General features: G+C 34.3%; 2 protein-coding genes and 2 pseudogenes across 6 annotated transcripts; 3 read left to right on the forward strand and 1 right to left on the reverse strand.

Moving 5' to 3' along the window:
• The first annotated feature begins 900 nt into the window (after positions 1–900).
• Positions 901–4409, forward strand: LOC25499081 (uncharacterized). Of its 5 annotated transcripts, none has more exons than XM_039828357.1 (5): positions 901–1145; positions 1420–2175; positions 2259–2972; positions 3055–3373; positions 3557–4409. In XM_039828357.1, exons 4-5 carry the CDS (start codon positions 3059–3061, stop codon positions 4151–4153), a joined length of 912 nt encoding a protein of 303 aa, XP_039684291.1. In that variant the 5' UTR covers positions 901–1145; positions 1420–2175; positions 2259–2972; positions 3055–3058; the 3' UTR covers positions 4154–4409. The 5 variants fall into 5 exon arrangements, 3 of the variants coding, with proteins under 3 accessions (XP_039684291.1, XP_039684290.1, XP_013449687.3); XR_005643275.1 differs by having other exon boundaries at positions 902–1145; XM_039828356.1 differs by having other exon boundaries at positions 2259–3373.
• A 2086-nt stretch (positions 4410–6495) lies between these two features.
• Positions 6496–10750, forward strand: LOC25499082 (E3 ubiquitin-protein ligase SINA-like 10). The gene is made up of 4 exons (XM_024771056.1): positions 6496–6564; positions 8221–8361; positions 9567–10205; positions 10520–10750. The coding sequence occupies exons 1-4, from the start codon at positions 6496–6498 to the stop codon at positions 10748–10750; spliced, it is 1080 nt and encodes a 359-aa protein (XP_024626824.1).
• A 2670-nt stretch (positions 10751–13420) lies between these two features.
• On the forward strand, positions 13421–14695 carry LOC25499084 (SKP1-like protein 1B; annotated as a pseudogene).
• Positions 14696–15258: 563 nt separating this feature from the next.
• Positions 15259–16590, reverse strand: LOC120576804 (sugar transporter ERD6-like 7; annotated as a pseudogene).
• Between the last annotated feature and the right edge of the window lie 1594 nt (positions 16591–18184).

An 18184-nucleotide genomic window follows, 5' to 3' on the forward strand; every position in this document is an offset into this window, starting at 1 on the left:
TTCCTTCTAGTATGAAAAATATCACAATTGAAACATTTAAATTCCCAACTTCTACACTGTCTATGGAAAATTCTTGTAGCTATTCCTTTATTGCAAAACAACCATGCTTTTTATTGTCTTTCAGACATTAACGAATGTGTGACATCAAATTGTAATAACACTGTTGGGAATTACAATTGTTTCTGTCTGATCGAACAATTCGGAAATGGAACAAGGTTAGGAGGGTGCAAACTACCTGATGGAAATACACCTTGGTAAGCAACAAAACACACCTAATTTTAATTTATAATCATTTTTTAAAAAATTTATGTATTTATTAGTTATATATGCTACTGATATTAGTTTGTGGAACAATCCAAAATTTGGGTTCAAAATATTTCGGATGCAGGAGTAGGAGCAGTATTTATTGTTCTATTTGTGTGGATAATATCCTACTTAATATACCAAAAAAGGAAACTTGTCAAATTGAAAGAGAAATTCTTTAGGCAGAATGGAGGTTCTATTTTGAAACAGAAACTTCGTCAAAGAAAAGACTCGTCTCAGCCACTAACAACTTTGATGAGAACTTAACCATAGGTAGAGGAGGTTTTGGTACAGTTTTCAAAGGGAAACTAGATGATAATAGAACTGTTGCTATCAAAAAATCCAAAACAATAGATGAAAGCCAAAATGAACAATTCATTAATGAGGTGGACATTGTCTCTCAAATAAATCATAGGAATGTGGTCAAACTCTTAGGCTTTGTTTGGGAGTTGGGTTTTGGAGGGGAGGGGAGGGAAAGGAAAGGCTTGTGAGTGCTAAACCCTTGTTTGTGAGTTTTAAAAAAACAAGGGAAAGGTTTTGGGGGGTTTTGAAGGGGTTAATTTGTCCAATTTTAGAGTTCCCCCAATTTGGGGGGTTTTGGAGGGTTAAAGATGCAAATTGACCATATTACCCTTACAATAATACAAAATTCCAATTTTAGCCCTAACCTAATTTCATCTCATTCTAACGATTCATTTCACTGTAACTGTGCACGCTCTCTCTTCTCCCGACGGCGACGTGAATGGCGATCTCAACCTGAACGGCGGCGAACGGCGGCGAGCGGCGGAGAAGGAAGCTGAACAACACAGTTTCCTTCATCTCTCTCGATCCTCTTTCTTCTGGTATCAATCTCAAACTATCTTCCATTCTTTTCCAATTTCTTTTCCTTTTGCTATTTCATTCATGAATTGATTTATGTTTTGTTGTTTGATTCACGATTTGATTTATGTTTTTGTGTTTGATTCACGATTTGATTTATGTTTTTGTGTTTGATTTTTTAGAGTGAATCATATCTACTCAATGGATACTGTATAATCACTATTATTATGATTTCACTATTATTATAAATAAATGTTGTTTGTTTCACAAAAATGTATTATTTTGTGTTGGATTCAGTTTAAATGGATCATGAAATGGCTCGTCAAACAATTATGGAATTGATTAGACGGAGAGCAAGACTTCGAATGACACTTGTTCATGTCATATGTCTTATAGTTTGTTACTATAGGATTAAAATCCATTCTCAAAGTAGGATAGTTGATCGTAGTTTGACCCTTGAGAAGGATAGAGTACGCAATAAGATAATGAATATAGTTGCTACTAGTGAAGGTCGGAAGATAATAAGAATGAGTCCTAAGGCGTTTTTGGATTTATGCTCTATATTACAACAAGAGGGTGGTCTTCTACCAACACAAAGGGTAACCGTAGAGGAACAAGTTGCTAAAACTCTTTACCTTCTAACACACAATGTTAGAAATAGAGAGATTCAATTCTGGTTCCGACGCTCTGGCGAAACTACTAGTCGTCATTTTCATCGGGTGCTCCGATCAATAATTGAGATAGGGCGTACCTATCTCAAACAACCAGATGGATCACGCATTCCGGTAGAAATTCTTGGAAATCATCGATTTTACCCCTACTTTAAGGACTGCGTTGGAGCAATTGATTGTACACATGTTCGTGTAAAAGTACCATTGGCTGAAGCTTCAAGGTATCGTGGTAGGAAAAGTTTTCCTACACAAAATGTGTTGGTCGCATGTTCTTTTGATCTTAAGTTCACTTATGTTTTGCCTGGATGGGAGGGTACTGCTTCTGATTCTAGGATATTAAAACATGCACTACAGAGAAGAAATGGTCTCAAAATACCTAGAGGTAGTTAAAACTTATTGTTATCATTTTCCCTTTTTTTCCGCTTCTTTTTCTTATGTATGTTGGTAATAATTATTTGCTTTTAGGTAAGTTTTATATTCTTGATGCTGGATTCATGTTGAGAAAGGGGTTAATTACACCGTTTAGATCAACACGTTATCATTTGAAAGAATTCTCAGCCAGAAATCCCCCTAGAACAGCTCAAGAGTTATTCAACCTTCGACATTCATCGTTGCGTAATGTTGTTGAAAGGGCTTTTGGGATTGTGAAGAAAAGATTTCCTATCATTTCAAGTGGCGCTGAAGCAACTTATGGAATCGATACTCAAAATTATATTATCCTTGCATGTTGCATTTTGCATAATTTCTTGATGGGGGTAGATCCTGATGAAGACTTGATTGCTGAGGTAGACGAAGAAATCGCCAATCAAAGTGCATCTCAAACTGGTCATGGCCATATAGAAGTAGATGAGGATGAAGAACATTCACATTTAGGTCTAAATTTTAGAAATTCTATACTTGGTGCCATGTGGACCAATTACCTATCATATCATAGTAGATGATAATGAATTACTTAGCTATTATTCAGTGTGTATGTTTCCAAATAGCTATTGCCAAAAATATTGGAAACTTGTTTGTTCAAAATATTCTATAATTTGTAGCTTTAAGTGGAAGAATGTGTGTTGTTATTGTTTCTAAATATTGGAAACTTGTTTGAGTAACTTGGATATTGATGTTCCTGATATATTGAATAAACATACTATTTGTTGCAACTGTTATTCCAAGAGTCACCAAAGAAAGGTATACATGAGTTCATCTCAAATTTATCTATAAATTTATATGATGATTTTATAATATGATATCTTTTCTTCTAATATAACAGAATCATGTCTACCTCTAAAAGAGAGACGTGGACAACAGAGATGAACAATGCTCTTATTGATGCCTTTGTTCATCAAGTAAGTGCGGGAAACAAACAAGGTGGGACCTTTACATCAATAGCATACACCAATATAACAAAGGAGATGTCCGAAAAGTTTCAAAGACCTTTTGACAAGGAAAAGGTGAAAGATAGATGGAAATTGGTGAAAAGAAATTTTACTAAATGTCATGACATTTTCAATGGCATGAGCGGTTTTGCTTGGAAATCAGACACACATATGTGGGATGCTTTACCTGAAGTTTGGAAAACATTAATTGAGGTACATACTTATAACTTACATTAATTGAGTTGTTGGGTTTGCTTGCTTATATATATGGCCTGAACCTATGTCAGCATGTGCACTTATTTGAATTGTATAACTTATTTGATGGGAACTTATTTGAATGCATATTAGCATGTTCTGAAGCTTTATAACATCATTTTTTATAATTTTTTTTTATAGGCAAAACCTGAAGCTGCACAATGGATGAACAAACCTTTTGTTAATTATGACAAATTGGTTATTGCTTGTGGAGATGAAAGGGCCACTGGAGGAAAGGTTATGAATGATGAAGATATTCGCCAAAATCATCCCCTCAATCGTGAGTCAGAATCCATTGGTACTAGTGACCAGGTGACACTAGAGAGTTTGCAAGAGGGCGGCAATGAGCAGGATGTCACTTCTCCTGAGGTCCAAATTCCCCCAGAACCTAGAGCCAAAAGATCTAGAAAGTCCCGAGATGAAGATGAAGTTGAAGGGATAAAAGCTGCCCTTTTGAACGTTGCTGATGCTTTTAGAGAGAGTATTGCATCTCATGATAAGTATTTTAAAGACAGCATTGCAGCTTATGAGAAAGCTAATTTAAAACTTCCAATTTCAGAAGAAGAAGTTTTTAAACTTCTTGAGGAATTGCAAGTGGATAGTCATATGATCATTCGGGCATATTCTTATCTTCTAGAGTTTCCTGAGAAGGTTAGAGCTTTACTTGGACTTCCAAAACACTTGCGGAAGAGTTTTCTATTAGAATCGATGGTTGGTCAAGGTTACTCGTCAAGGTAATTTATCCATTTTCTCAACAAGTCAAGGTTATATCTTGGCATTGGTGTATGAGTAGGTTGAAGATTGCAGCTTGTTTACTAATGGTTGTTTCATCTCTACATATTGTTTTTGGTCTCTAATGAGGATCTTGAAGTCCTAGATTATGACATTAGTATAGAATTTTGTAATCTTGTATTGGGATTTAGTTACTAGCATATTTGACACATTTGTCATTTTTATGTCATGTATTGATATAACAGGATATGTTGCATTTTCATTTTTAAATGTCTTATTTACAAGTAAAATATTTGTCAAAAACTTTCTCTAATTTATTTGAAAATAAATAAGTTGTTTTGAATAAGCGGTTTTTGAAAAAGATGTCCTAATAATCTGTTTTGCATAAATAAGCTGTTTTGAATAAGCTGTTTTTTTAAAAGAGGTTGTAATAAGCTGTTTTGCATAAATAAGCTGTTTTGAATAAGCTGTTTTTTGAAAAGAGGTCGTAATTAGTTGTTTTGTATAAATAAGTTGTTTTGAAAAAAGAGATCGTAATAAGTTGTTTTGCATTAATAAGCTGTTTTGAATAAGTTGTTTTTTTTTAAAAAAAAAAAAAAGATCGTAATAATTTGTTTTTCATGAGATAAGCTATTTTTTAAAAAGAGACCGTAATAAGTTGTTTTGTATAAATAAGTTGTTTTTTATAAAGTGATTGTAATAAGTTTTTTTTTATTCTATATATAATTTGTTTTTCATGAGATAAGCTCTTTTGAATAAATTAGAAGATAAATTACAAAGTATAACATAATGTATTAATTTTAAGAGAAAAAAGGGTAAAATAGGAAAATTATAACATAAGCCCTTCATCTCCTTTCCTTGTTGGTGTTTTAACTCCCAAACAAGGGGAAGGTTTTCCTCCTTTCTCCCTTCCTTCCCTTTCCTTCCCTTCCCCTCCTTAGCCTTTCCTTTCCTTCCCCTCAAAACTCGCAAACAAAGCCTTAGGGTGTTGTCTAGAAACAGAAGTTCCTCGGTTGGTTTATGAGTTTGTTAGCAATGGTACTCTTTCTGAATTTATACACACACAAGGTAAGATGAATGATCCAACTTAGAAAACTCGTCTTAAGACGTCTTATATACCATAGCTTCCAAATCTCTTTATAAGATGAAGGGTTTGTTTCTTCTGTATCAAAAGTTCGAAGTAGATATTGCTCTAAGGTTGAGCAAGATCCATGTTTTCACCATTGACAATTCCAAAATACCAAATTATCTTCACCCATATTAAAATTTGGCCACTGGTAATCAAAATCATACAATATTGTTTCAACCTGTTCAAATAATAATAAGAATATAAATAAACAAATAATTTTATTTAATGCAAAATGAAGGAATATTGTATCCTACAAGTCTCACATTGAACAGCTTTACCAGATCTTGAGGATTTTTATATTAATGTGTCATGTACAACTGATAGTAAGTTATAAAGAAAGAACTCATCACCGTGTTCCTTGATTACTTTGGATTAAATATTTAATATAACGTAATCATTTCACGGTGAAGAGATTATTTCTTTCTAACATTTTTTTTTTTACTTTTTATTCTTTCTAACATTTTTTTTTTTTTTTTTTGCAAAATACTTCTTTTAGAGCCCTTTAATTTTGATAAAAATATCGGGTTAATTCTTTAAGTTTTTAAATTTTTATATAAGTCCTTATAGCCATACACAAGTTTCCAATGAACAATTCGAAAGTACACTAATTAATTATTTATGCGATTCAAAAAGTTAATTACAATTAATTAAATTTGTGTGAAGTTTTTTTTATAAGCCAAGAGCAAAATGACATCAAAAAGAATAGTGTCACAAGTTTCCAATGAACAAGTTTCCATGAATGACGTTTTCAAAAGTACACTAATTAATTATTTATGCGATTCAAAAAGTTAATTACATTTAATTAAATTTGTGTGAAGTTTTTTTTAATAGCCAAGAGCTAAATGACATCAAAAAGAACAATGTTCAACTAAGTTGGTACCCTACTCTATTCTGTTGTCAATTGATCATAAAATTATTTTAAAAAAAAGGAAAAGATTACATAAAAATTGGCGGAGATAAAACTTGACCAGTCAACAACCCTAGTGGGAAAAACATAAAAAAAAAAAAAAAATCCACAAAGTGGATCCAACCCTGAACAATTCTAACAAAGGATTAATACCAAGCGGGTCTAAAGTTTGGCGAATGAATCGATCCTCAACACGAAGTCGACTCACGAACCATCAACTTCCTGAAACAATGACAACAAGCATTAACGACTCTTTCGAGTCCACATAGTCCCATGTCAATCAACAGATGACTGGGATACATAACCACGAAAATGAGGTGCATAGTTGATGAGCATCAAACCAATTCTTCAAAGCTGGAAGTGGATTCGACCGCCAACACGGTAACTAACAAATTCACGATCACCAACTGTTTACTACGGAGAACGACAATAAATTAACATCCATTCATGACCCTCATATCGATACCAGAGTGGAAGCAGATCCGAATCTTTGAACCTGCATATCTAAACAGATCTGAAACATTAGAGAATCATCGATCATAAACGCTTACCTCAACCAATTTCGTATGAACATTACGCGTGAACCCAGATCGAGGGATGGGTCCACACGTCGAAAACCAACAGACCCCTATGGGTTTTAACAGAACAATACCCAACCACCATCACAACATCCAAGAAGAAAGCAGTGATAATTTTTTAAGACCAACAACCGCAACAGTGACGGCTGTTCCAGAACAAACAAAAAGAATCGACCCAAACAAATTTGAGCACCCAAATCCGAAAGGGTTTCAAAAGGCAAAACAAACCCAAACCATCAGATGCGGTGGAAGTTGCGAGTCCAGCAAAAACGTTGTAACACGCTGGCGAGATGGACAACTGAGGAAGGAACAACATGTGCTTGAACGGCCGTCGGAAAGGAGAGGGACGGGCGGTGGTGTGGAGGACAGATGTCGTTCGTCGCACCACTAGTCAATGGAGGTTACATCTTTAAAACAGAGTTTGATCAGATATGTGGTTGTGTGTGACGATGGAAGGAAGTGAGAGTCGAGAGAAAAAGGAAGTCAGATGCCAATTTGTGTGAAGTTAATTCATTTTACTTTTAATAAAAATATGAGTTTCAGTTTTAGGTTAGTTTATTAATTTGCAAGGTCGTTTTAACATATTCATAGACTCAGTTTTAGTTTTACAAGGGATGTAAAAAAAATTGTGGGCCAAAAAAAAAGTCATTTTAAAAAAAAAATTAAAAAACACACTTTTGTGGTACTTGAACAGATCACCATACACTCAAACAAAGACAAACCATGCCCCTGAAGCATTGTGAACAAATTGAAAAGTATTCGCTTTCAATGGATATAACCATTATTTTAGTGTGCATAGCCCAGTCTCGACGGGCTATGGACCGGCCCTAGAATAACCACATAATCTATCATAAATTATTGATGCTTAATATATGAAAGTATAGTAACTTTCAGTATAACAAATTTCATTCCTTTTCTTTTTTGGTACAAAACAAATTTCATTCCTACTAATAAAAATATAATATCATTGGATACACATTTATTTTTTGACAAAGGATACACATGTATTAAACTCTATCATTTTGTAAAAAAAAATGTATTAAACTCTATCGACAAAAAAAAAAAAAAAAAAAAAAAAAAAAAAAAAAAAACATGTATTATTTGTCAAAAAAAACACACATGTAGTATTAAACTCTAAACATATGGAGAAATGTATGTACTCATTAGTAAATTTTTCCGACATATTATTTTTAGACAGCAGGAAAGCCCTAAACCCAAGTGTAGCCATATTTTGCGTTACATTCGATAGGGATTTGGAGAAATCGGCGGCGGCGGCTAAAAGCACCAAAGGACGAGTCGGTAGCAAAACGTCATTATGCTTCGTTGTTTTTTTGTGAGTATTTTGCTAAATGTAATTTTTAACAGCTTCATATTTTCGTTTATCATAGAACAACGTGATTAGGCTTAAGTCAAAAACTTGATTTTGATTATATGTTACTTATTTGTAATCACTATTTAGTCAAAACGTGCACATGCACGGGAGCCTGTTGATCCCGAAAAAGATGATGGTAAGAATAGCCCCATTCCTGTGGTGATTTCCAACCCTAAAGTGCTTGATTGCTACATTTGTTTTCAACCCTTAACCATTCCCGTCTTTCAGGTATGCATTTAATTTTTTATTTTTTTGTTAACTCTTTTCTAGTGTATGTTCACTCTACTGGCTATTAAGTTTTTGGTGTGGTTAAAATAATAGTGTAAAAAAAAAAAAAATTGTCTAATAAAATTTAAGACTTTGTACTATTTCACCTAAAATAATAGTTTTAGTAGTTTTATTTAGACTAGTTTTATTAGTTCAAGTCCATCTACAACCCTGACAATTATTAATTGAAACAAAATAAGCCACCAACTTCTTCTAACATTTCATTTTTAAAAACATCTTTCATATGTAAAAAAAAAAAATTGGGAAAATTTTAGTATAGCCACACCAAGCCATAGGATATAGGTCCTCCCATGACTCTCAAGTGCAATGTGAAACTCCGTTGTGTTGTGGTTTTGAGTAGTGTGGTTATAGCACTAAGGGTGTAGGACTCTAAACACACCCTTTGCGCTAGCGACTGAGTTATTGATAGAGGTAACCTAATGGTAGGTAGTTTGACAAAATTTTTTAAGGTGAGGAATACCCCTATTATAGACTCATATTTAGGCTTTATCTCATACAATGTGGGAGTCTTAACAAGTAATTCACTTTAGAGGGTATAGTAAGTAATATCAACCATTTATTAGAAAATTAAGGATGAATATTAGAGGTACTTCGTTGCAATCAAGAGTTTAAAAATTAACGATACTTAATTTTCTCACTTTAGAAGAGGCAATTTCCTCCACATATTATGCGGCTTTCTAGGCAGTAGAAAAGAAAGGGGAACCAAAGTTGTCCATATGGAGACACAAAATACTTAGACAAAAAAGGAGAAAGATGCATAACAAATGATGTCTAGTAGTGAAGAGAGTGAGCATGATGATGATGATGAATAAGTGATTAGAGATAGTGATTCTATTTAAGGAATTGAATTTTTTGGATGAGTTATTTTAAGCCTCGGAGAGGCTTGAGGCCTATTTGCTTTACATTTGGTTTGAATATTAGTAGCAATGAACTTTGAATAATAATTATGAATGCCTTCAATTGTATATATCTTTCTATTTTGAGAAGAATAAACTAAGAATGATTAGATTTATGTTGGTTATACTTTTGATTGCATAACTTGCTAACAAGCCTTACAAAGAATTCTCTTATTTTATTTATTTTATTTTATTTTAGCAGGTGGTTCAAAGTCTAATTTGATGATTTTCTTTTTTGTTGCAATTCAGTGTGATAATGGTCATATTGCTTGCTCTACCTGCTATCCTAAACTTAGGAACACGTGTCCCAAGTGCTCATTGCGCATTAGCTCAAAACGTTGTAAAGCCATTGAGAATCTATTGCTATCTATTGAATTGTCATGTTCGAATGCAAAATACGGTTGCAGAGAGAAAATAAGTTACATTGGAAAGATGAACCATGAAGAACAATGCATCCATGAGCCGTGTTACTGCCCTCTGCCAGATTGTGACTTTGTTGCATCATCAGAAGTGTTGTCTAAGCATTTCAGCCATAAACACGGGGATTCTCAGACCAAGTTTTCTTATGGTCTGTCCGTTATTGTCTCCTTGAAGTCTAATGATGAAACTATTGTTCTTCAAGAGAATAATGTTGGCAAACTATTTATTCTCAATAATAGTACTATGCTTTTTGGAAATGCAATCAATATTTGTTGCATTAGTCCAAAGTCTTCTCAGTACGAGTGTGGTTATGATATATTGGCTAGATCTCAAGCATGCAAACCGAAATTTCAGTCGTTTGCGAAGAATGTGCAACGGTTTACTTTATCAACTCTTTCATTAGAGTTCCTTGTGATTCCATTTGGTTCTTCTGAACCTCTCGAGCTAGAAATTTGCATATCCCCCATGGTACCTCCTATATCCTTTTCTTTGCTTGTTTTTTTCCTATCAAAATCTTATTATTTTCTTTTGTTTTGAATTTATACTCTAGCATTTAATCTCAAATTCATCAGTTTTTCAAATGCCAAAAAAAGAATATTACTGTTTTCTAATTTTCTATTTTTGGATTAGTTCTTGAAATATCAGTCTCAACTCAAATTTTCTTTTATTGATTTGATCATGAATTTCTTTTACCCTGTTGTGCTGTAATAAATTTTGCAATGGGTTTTGTTTTCTTTCTGTTGCTTTTGTCATGGATTAATGTGTTGCCAAATGTCTTGCAGATGCTAATATACATATTGACCCTCACTAGAAAGAGGATCCCACTGAGGATTAAGAGTTCAGACACGATAGCCGATGTGAAGGAGAAGATTCTTGACAATGAAGGGATCCCAATGCATATGCAACGTCTGATCTTTGCCGGTAAGGAACTAGATAATAGCCTGACCCTTGCCAATTACCACATCCAAGAGAAGTCAACCCTCAAATTCGTCCTCCGCATCATGGGGGATTAGATGACCTCCGCACAATCCCCCGATTAATACATCCAAGAGCATGCAACCGTCCACCTCATTGTCTGCCGCCGTTGGTGACCCTTGTCATGAAGACAATCACCATATAAGTTGAGAAGTCATACATTATTGATAACATTGGGTCTTTGACTTTTGCATTTCTTATTAAGAATTTGACTTTTGTTCTTTTTGTTTTATCTTGAGCTGCATAAGGTTTTTTCTTTTTACTTGGGATGATTCTCAGTAATTGGATTTTCAACACGATCTAAAATCGTACAGTATTTCTCACATAGATACATTCAATGACTTCTGTGGTAGAATCTGATTTAATCTTAATTTTGACACCGAACTATCCTGGTAGATAAGAGTCAGGTAACTTCAATCACTCCCTGTGTTTGAAATAAAAGTGGTGAATTGAAACGAACTTGAGCTGTATTTTTTATTCTCTAAGTGTAATCTTCTTTATTGGAATTTACACCGTCATGCAAGAGAATTTGGTTAGTCACTGAATCTTCTTTATTCGAAAACAAGTTTGAATTCTTCATTTTGTAGTGGAAACTGAAACATTAACACTACTACTACTACTATCAGGGTCTCTATGAAACTAAATTCCAATAAATGTGTGTAATCCTCAACACAAATCAAAAAAAGATAATCATATTAGACTGCAGCGAAAAGCAATTACTTTTTTTTTGCGTTGACTTTTTATGAGTCATGTCCGACAGTTATTAGTCAGTCCAGTTGGTTCTTGCTGATACGTTGGAGTTGTAACTCCTCATTTAATTTTGGTGTAGTCTTTTTTTCATGGATGTACGGAGGGACTAAATTGACCATAAAAAATAATGCATAGTATTTGACCCTTTTTTTCAGCATTACAGGGAATGGTTAAGTATAACAAGGAAATGACCTGATCAGTTATGCAGTTACTTGAAGTTTCCTTGGTAACATTAAATGTAACATTGAAGTAGATGGAATCACACAATCAGTACAATCCAAAATTTCATACCTTAGTGCCTTTCCAACTCGCTGAATCATAGTGGCAACCACTGCATTGTTAACCCTGGGAAGAAGTGTTCTCAAATGGAGATTCTCATAGCACAAAGGATATTTGGCACATTTGCTAAAAAAATGAACAAAGCAGCGAATAGGCATGGCAATGGGACGGGGTGGGGATGGATTTTACATTCCCCATCCCCATACCCGATTATCATATACTTACCCGTTACCCTACTCATACCCAACGGGGATGAGAAATTGAACCACATCCCCATCCCCGACGGGTTCGGGTATCCCTGCCCCATCCCCGTCCCCGCATTGAATAATTTTTTTAATAAAAAATAGAAGTTTTTTTGCAACCCCTGGAGAAATGTTGTAATACATTATCTAGCAATATGCTCACTTTAACATTTGTTAGATGGATTGATTTAGTTGCTCATTTAAATATCAATGATAATTTTTATAACATGACAATTATCAAACAAAATAACATGGCATAGCAACATAAAGTAATTTTCTGCATTTGAGACAGCTTTGGGTATAGGTTCGGGGTGGGTACCTATATACCCGTTACCCTTACCCATCCGTGTTTCGAAATCGGGAAAAATCCAAACCCATACCCAAACCTAGTCAAAACGGGGAAAACCCGTCTAATTGGGTTTGGTTCGGGCGGGTAACCACGCGTATGGGTTTTGCCATGCCTAGGCTAGCAGCGAATACATGGCACAAGCTCTAAGTATCAATCATTGAAAATATCTGCACATCACATAATCAGTACCCGAAGATTTCACTTTGTAGTAAAACATGTTCAAAACTAAGTAACTATCAGTTTGCTCAAATTCTGCCAAGCTAGAGTGCTATAGCACTGTTACAACCGCCATTTGACTACGCTTTGTCATGAGCCATCGCAGAACATTAATGATTTGTTAAAATTCCATTATGCTGCATGGAACCATCAAAAAAATTGTTTTCACTCATCACCATCGAAAAAATTGTCATAAACCCTCAGGAAAACTAGTATCAAATTAAATTTATCAAAAAACAAAACACCACAGTTCTTGAACTACATGGATGACAATATAAAGAAACAGCTGAACAGTGAAAATCTTGCGTATTCATGCCATCGTGGTTAATAACAATCAATAAAGATCAAGCAGGAAAAATTGCAGGATAAACTTTACTGTTACATTGCAGAATCTGCCACCGAATTGATCAGCTTATAATAGCATGCTTAGCTATTATGCAAGCACCATATATCGTGAAGTCCATGGAAGCATATGAAAACCACCTAACAGGGATATCTCTGATAGATCTGCTAAAGTATATAGACTGTCCAATCCAAAATTCACTATAAGAATCTATCAATTTTTAAAGCAACCTGACCAAATTCCCTTGATTTGCAATTATAAGCTGATCAATTGTGTTGGGAGACATAAAGTAGCTGTATCTGAGGTTGAATCCAAATAGTGCCATGTCAACATCATCTTTAGCAACCTGATGATTAACATTACTAATTGTAGGATTTGATACTTGTTGACCAAGAATTAATTGTCAATTTTTTTCCAAGGAAAGAATCTTTACAAAATTATATTATATTTATTAAATAGATTTTAAAGAATATGTGACTCATTTTTACCAAAAAAAAATAGATTTACTTTGTCATCTATTTTTGGACGGAATCTAAGAAATATCATCTTAAAAAATATGTATACAAAAACGCCTATGAACAAGAGAAATACCATTGAAAGGTTAGGGTTAACGATTTCACACCTTTCCGAAAATCTCAATCAACATGTCTTCAGCAACAAAGAAGATGATCACTCTGAAGAGTTACGACAGCAAAACCTTCGAGGTTTCCGAGGCGGTGGCACATGAATCACACACGATCAAGCATATGATCGAGGAAAATTGTGCCGAAAATGTAATCACTATTCCAAACGTCAACAGCAAGATCCTGGCAAAGGTTATTGAATACTGTAAGAAGCATGTGGAGGCCGCTGCAAAGGCTAGTTCTGATGATCTTAATTGTTGGGATGCTGATTTCGTTAAGGTTGATAAGGCTATGCTTTTGGAGTCTGCGAGTTCCAATGATCTTGAGGTTCAGAAGAATGTGGAAGCAGGCTGGGACGCTGCGGTGAGTTTGGATGATCTTAAGGCTTGGGACGCTGAATTCATGAAGCATGTTGATCAGGCTATGCTTTTCGAACTCATTCAAGCTGCAAATTACTTGAACATCAAGAGCCTGTTGAAGCTTACCTGTGGCGGACATGATCAAGGGGAAGACGCCGGAGGAGATTCGCAAGACGTTTAACAGTCAGAATAACTTCAGTCCAAAGCCGAACGAAGAGGAGGCAGCTCGTCCCGGGGAAAACCCATGGGAATCAATAATTGTGGTTATTTTTGTTTTGTTTTTGTCCATGCATTGCCCATGTTCCTGAAGGGCAAACAAACTAACTAGAAGAGAGGGCCCTAGAAGAAATTCTTATTTTGACCATATAAGTTGTAAGTTATTTGTTATAAACTCGAAAGTTGACTTTGCCAAACTAAGTCTTAGATTGTGTTTAGGGGTTGAGTTTTGGAGGAAAATCATGGAAAGAGTTATTTTTTATTTCTAAATTAAAGAAATTATGAAATGTGTTGAAAATCAATTAAAGAGGTGATTGAAATATTATACAACTATATCTATCAAGTCATTCCTTATATATATATAGATTTAGCCTTCCAAAATCTTCCTTTACCCTTAAATCCATCCATTAGTTAAGACAAATATACAATTTTATAGATCATTTTGAATATTGATAACATGGTGGGGTGACTAACCTGGATGGTACAATTCATCATTTCCGAGCTATCAAATTGAATTACTCGTGACTGTCTGGTGTTTTTTTAACAAACTGAGAGCCTAAATTGTGAGTGTCGGGCAATTCGGATCCCAAATTTACTAAATAGTTAATTACTCACTCAATTGAATGATGTCGGTTAAAATGCTCTCTTTGTTAAATAATTTTGTTAGGGGTGCTAATGTGTCACGCTAAATGACATTGTGGTTTGTTCAAGTTGATGACACGAAATAAATTGCATGAAAGCTTAAACTTTGTTGGAAATCAAAAACTCAAAATAGAAATGCTTGAAAGTTAAAAGACTTGAAATTAGATTACTTGAAAATAAATTGCGAAGAAACGTAAAAGTTTTGATTGAAAAATGCAATTGGTGAAAGTTTAAAGGAAATTAAAGACATTAGAAAGCATACTTAGATCCTTAAAGCTTGAATCTTTGCTTTAAAAATGAAACACAATTTTTTTCAATCTTACTGTTATTGCCAATACACACAAGAAGTTATTCTTGGATCAAATGTGAACCATCAAATGTATTACCATGTTCTTGTAATTGGAGAAAGGTTTTTCAATTTTTTATGCAACTGCAGTTGGGGGTGGGGGGGTATTTCATGACAATAGTGATTCATCACTTGCATATTCCTTTGTTGTTCCACCAAACACCACAAAATCGAAAACTTCCTACGCGTTAACAGCTGACTGTAGTTGTTCAAGGCTTTTACCTTCGGTTTCTGGAACTACTAAAACTTATAAATAATATAGCTAGTGCATTGATTGCAGCATAAAGAATGAAGGTACCTGAAAATCATTAATACAAGTAAATTGCATGTTCTATAGGTTTATCTTGAACTTAAATGGAAAAATAATTGTCATATTATAATGCTTATCATTACTCCTTTAGATGAAATTAAGTTGAAAAAAAAATTATTTACCATAGGAGCTCCAACCCATGAGAAAGTTGAAAGTATAGGAGCATAGCCATGCACCAAACCAGTTCACTAATGTGGCTATGCTTCCGGCATGCCCTTTAATATTGGCAGGAAATATCTGAAACAAAAGGTAATATTTGAGCAAAACCATACTGATTCCGATAATCCTAATAAAGAATACATGTTTTAGGACAGGCATATAGCTCCTCCCGAAATCAAGGAAAAAGAAAAGCAAAGAAGGGACGGGGGTGTACCTCAGACATCAAAACCCATGGAATTGCTCCCATTCCTATTGAAAATGATCCTACGTAGACCTAATGTAGAATGAATTCATATTTCTGAGACATATAATAAAAAGGCATCAACAGAGAAAGAGTAGAAACCATACCAGTATACCGGTTACTGCAAGTACTGAGACTGCTCCCACAGCCACATCATGAACCTGTTACTCACACATGGATATCAATTTTACATAAATATTAGGATTAAAAACTTGAACCTGTAATGTTCTTAGTTGGGATGTACCTTGAGATAGAATGCAACTGCCGTAAATATACATCCTGCAACCAATCCTGATCCAGATACCTAAGTGAAACCAAGAAATAACAATAACAATATACATGAAGAGGTTAAGAAAATGAAAGTTTTAAGATAAGTTTTTTTTTGCTTCGAGTTTACCAAAAGTAGGGGCTACCTGCCTGCTTTATCTATGAGGGCTTCTCCAACACCTGTGATCACAATCTGCAAAATTAAAAAACATAATTGAGTTGGTTTGAAGGGCGGAAAAAAACAAATTTTCCATGAACTATTGGACGAGTTAAAAATAAAAACCTGAAGGATAGCAAAAAGTATGCTCCCGGTCGTGGAAGGAAATCCTATGACAAAAGTACACAAATACACCAGAATAAAATAAAAATCTGAGTTCTTCATCAAGTTAAATTTTACAACATGATTTCATTATAGGTTGAAGGCAATTGTCAGACTTTGAATGAAAGGTTACAATTAGAGACATACCTGCTAGGTCAAAAATACTGCTAGAATAAAAGCTAATTCCATTGATTCCACCCAATTGCTGGCAAGCCATAAGCCCTACTCCAATCTGATCATGAATAGATCAAAATTAATTATCTCTATGCCTTTACTCTGTACTTGGTTGGATTGAAGAAAAATAGGAAGATTAAAATTTTGATTGGAAATCACATGAGATTTGTTTAATACAACAATATGAGAAAGTGGAAAATAAACTATCATTTTCCACACACAGCATTGAAGAAAAGGAACTGATATCAAAAGTGGAATTTTAGTTACCTGCCGTGACTCAGCGCAAATATCTTTTTTGAAACAAATCCAGCACCTTCGGTTTTGCGAGCCGTTCTAAACTAGTTATATAATCCTGTGTGGCAGTGACAGATACAAAAAACTTAAAATGGCATTATATTTGGAGTTGTATTTAATATTGTGCATGAAGCCAAAGTCACACAAAAAAAAATATCCAACAATAACACATGTTAACCTGAATTTCTTCTGCTTCTTGAGAATGATTCTGAAAAATCCATTTTATGACACTTGCATATGTTCAAGTTATTAAACTGACATTACATTTGACTATATAAGGTTCCTATCTTCATAGCAGAAATTGTGCCAAAAGAACGCCGAGGAGCCTTGACTACCTTAAATCAGGTATGTTTTGCTACACATTGTTACTTCATGATCATGATAATAAGTTAATAACTTATGTATAAGTATCCAAATCAATATGCAATAAGGTAGCGATGACTTATTAATTTCTTCTTCTTCTTCTTCATCTTCTTTTGTAGTTCATGATTGCTACCGGGTCATCTGCCTCATTTATAATTGGAACAGTACTTTCATGGAGGGCTTTATCTATAATCGGTCAGTTCTCTTGAAATTTAAATATAATTCCACGAAGAAGAAGACTATACGGAGAAAATACAAATTTAGAACATTATAAATTAATTGAAACTTTTCAGTATTTGATAAGTGTTTGCAATTGCAGGCCTTATTCCCACTGCTGTGTTGCTTTTGGGTCTGTTCTTTATTCCAGAGTCTCCTAGATGGCTGGTAAGTAATAAATTTTCATATATTTAGAGTAAATTATGAAGTGATTATCATATCAAGAGTGCTATGTACCGACCAAATAATGACTGCAGGCAAAGAGAGGACGCACAAAAGATTTTGTGGCAGCATTGCAAATACTTCGTGGTAAAGGTGCTGATATATACAATGTTCTTAAAGTAAAAAGCTTGACTTTTCAAAACTTAAATCCATTTTAGTGATGTAAAGAACATACACAAAAACATTGACAGCGCAATTTTTAGTGGCAAACTCATGAAGCATGATTATCATTTACTCAACATGTTTGTATAACTTTTACTTAATGGAATTGATTCCAGTGCGGGAAAATCAGACTTGGATTTGATGTAACTTTCTTTGCTTTTCGCTGAATGAATGCATGCAGTACTCCTTCTTTGGCTCCATCTTGACTTTCGGTGCGATGATTGGCGCAATAACAAGTGGACCTATTGCCGATTTCGTTGGACGAAAGGGAGTAAATTCAGGAAAATTATTATGGTCGTTCAGGGATTAACCTCCAAATTGTTAATTATTTTATTTGGTGTATTCAAGATAAATAAAAAGTTAGTTTTGCAATATAAATG

Source organism: Medicago truncatula, chromosome 7 (assembly GCF_003473485.1).
Source record: "Medicago truncatula cultivar Jemalong A17 chromosome 7, MtrunA17r5.0-ANR, whole genome shotgun sequence".
NCBI classification, from domain to species: Eukaryota; Viridiplantae; Streptophyta; class Magnoliopsida; order Fabales; family Fabaceae; genus Medicago; species Medicago truncatula.

Bases quoted from the DNA above. Each gene is read 5' to 3' on its own strand.
- LOC25499081 (XM_039828356.1), top strand. From the start codon at position 3,059: ATGTCTACCTCTAAAAGAGAGACGTGGACAACAGAGATGAACAATGCT. The intron at 3,374-3,556 runs GTACATACTTAT...TTTTTTTTATAG, and splicing joins TTTGGAAAACATTAATTGAG to GCAAAACCTGAAGCTGCACA.
- LOC25499082 (XM_024771056.1), top strand. From the start codon at position 6,496: ATGAGGTGCATAGTTGATGAGCATCAAACCAATTCTTCAAAGCTGGAA. The intron at 8,362-9,566 runs GTATGCATTTAA...GTTGCAATTCAG, and splicing joins TAACCATTCCCGTCTTTCAG to TGTGATAATGGTCATATTGC. The intron at 10,206-10,519 runs GTACCTCCTATA...AATGTCTTGCAG, and splicing joins AAATTTGCATATCCCCCATG to ATGCTAATATACATATTGAC.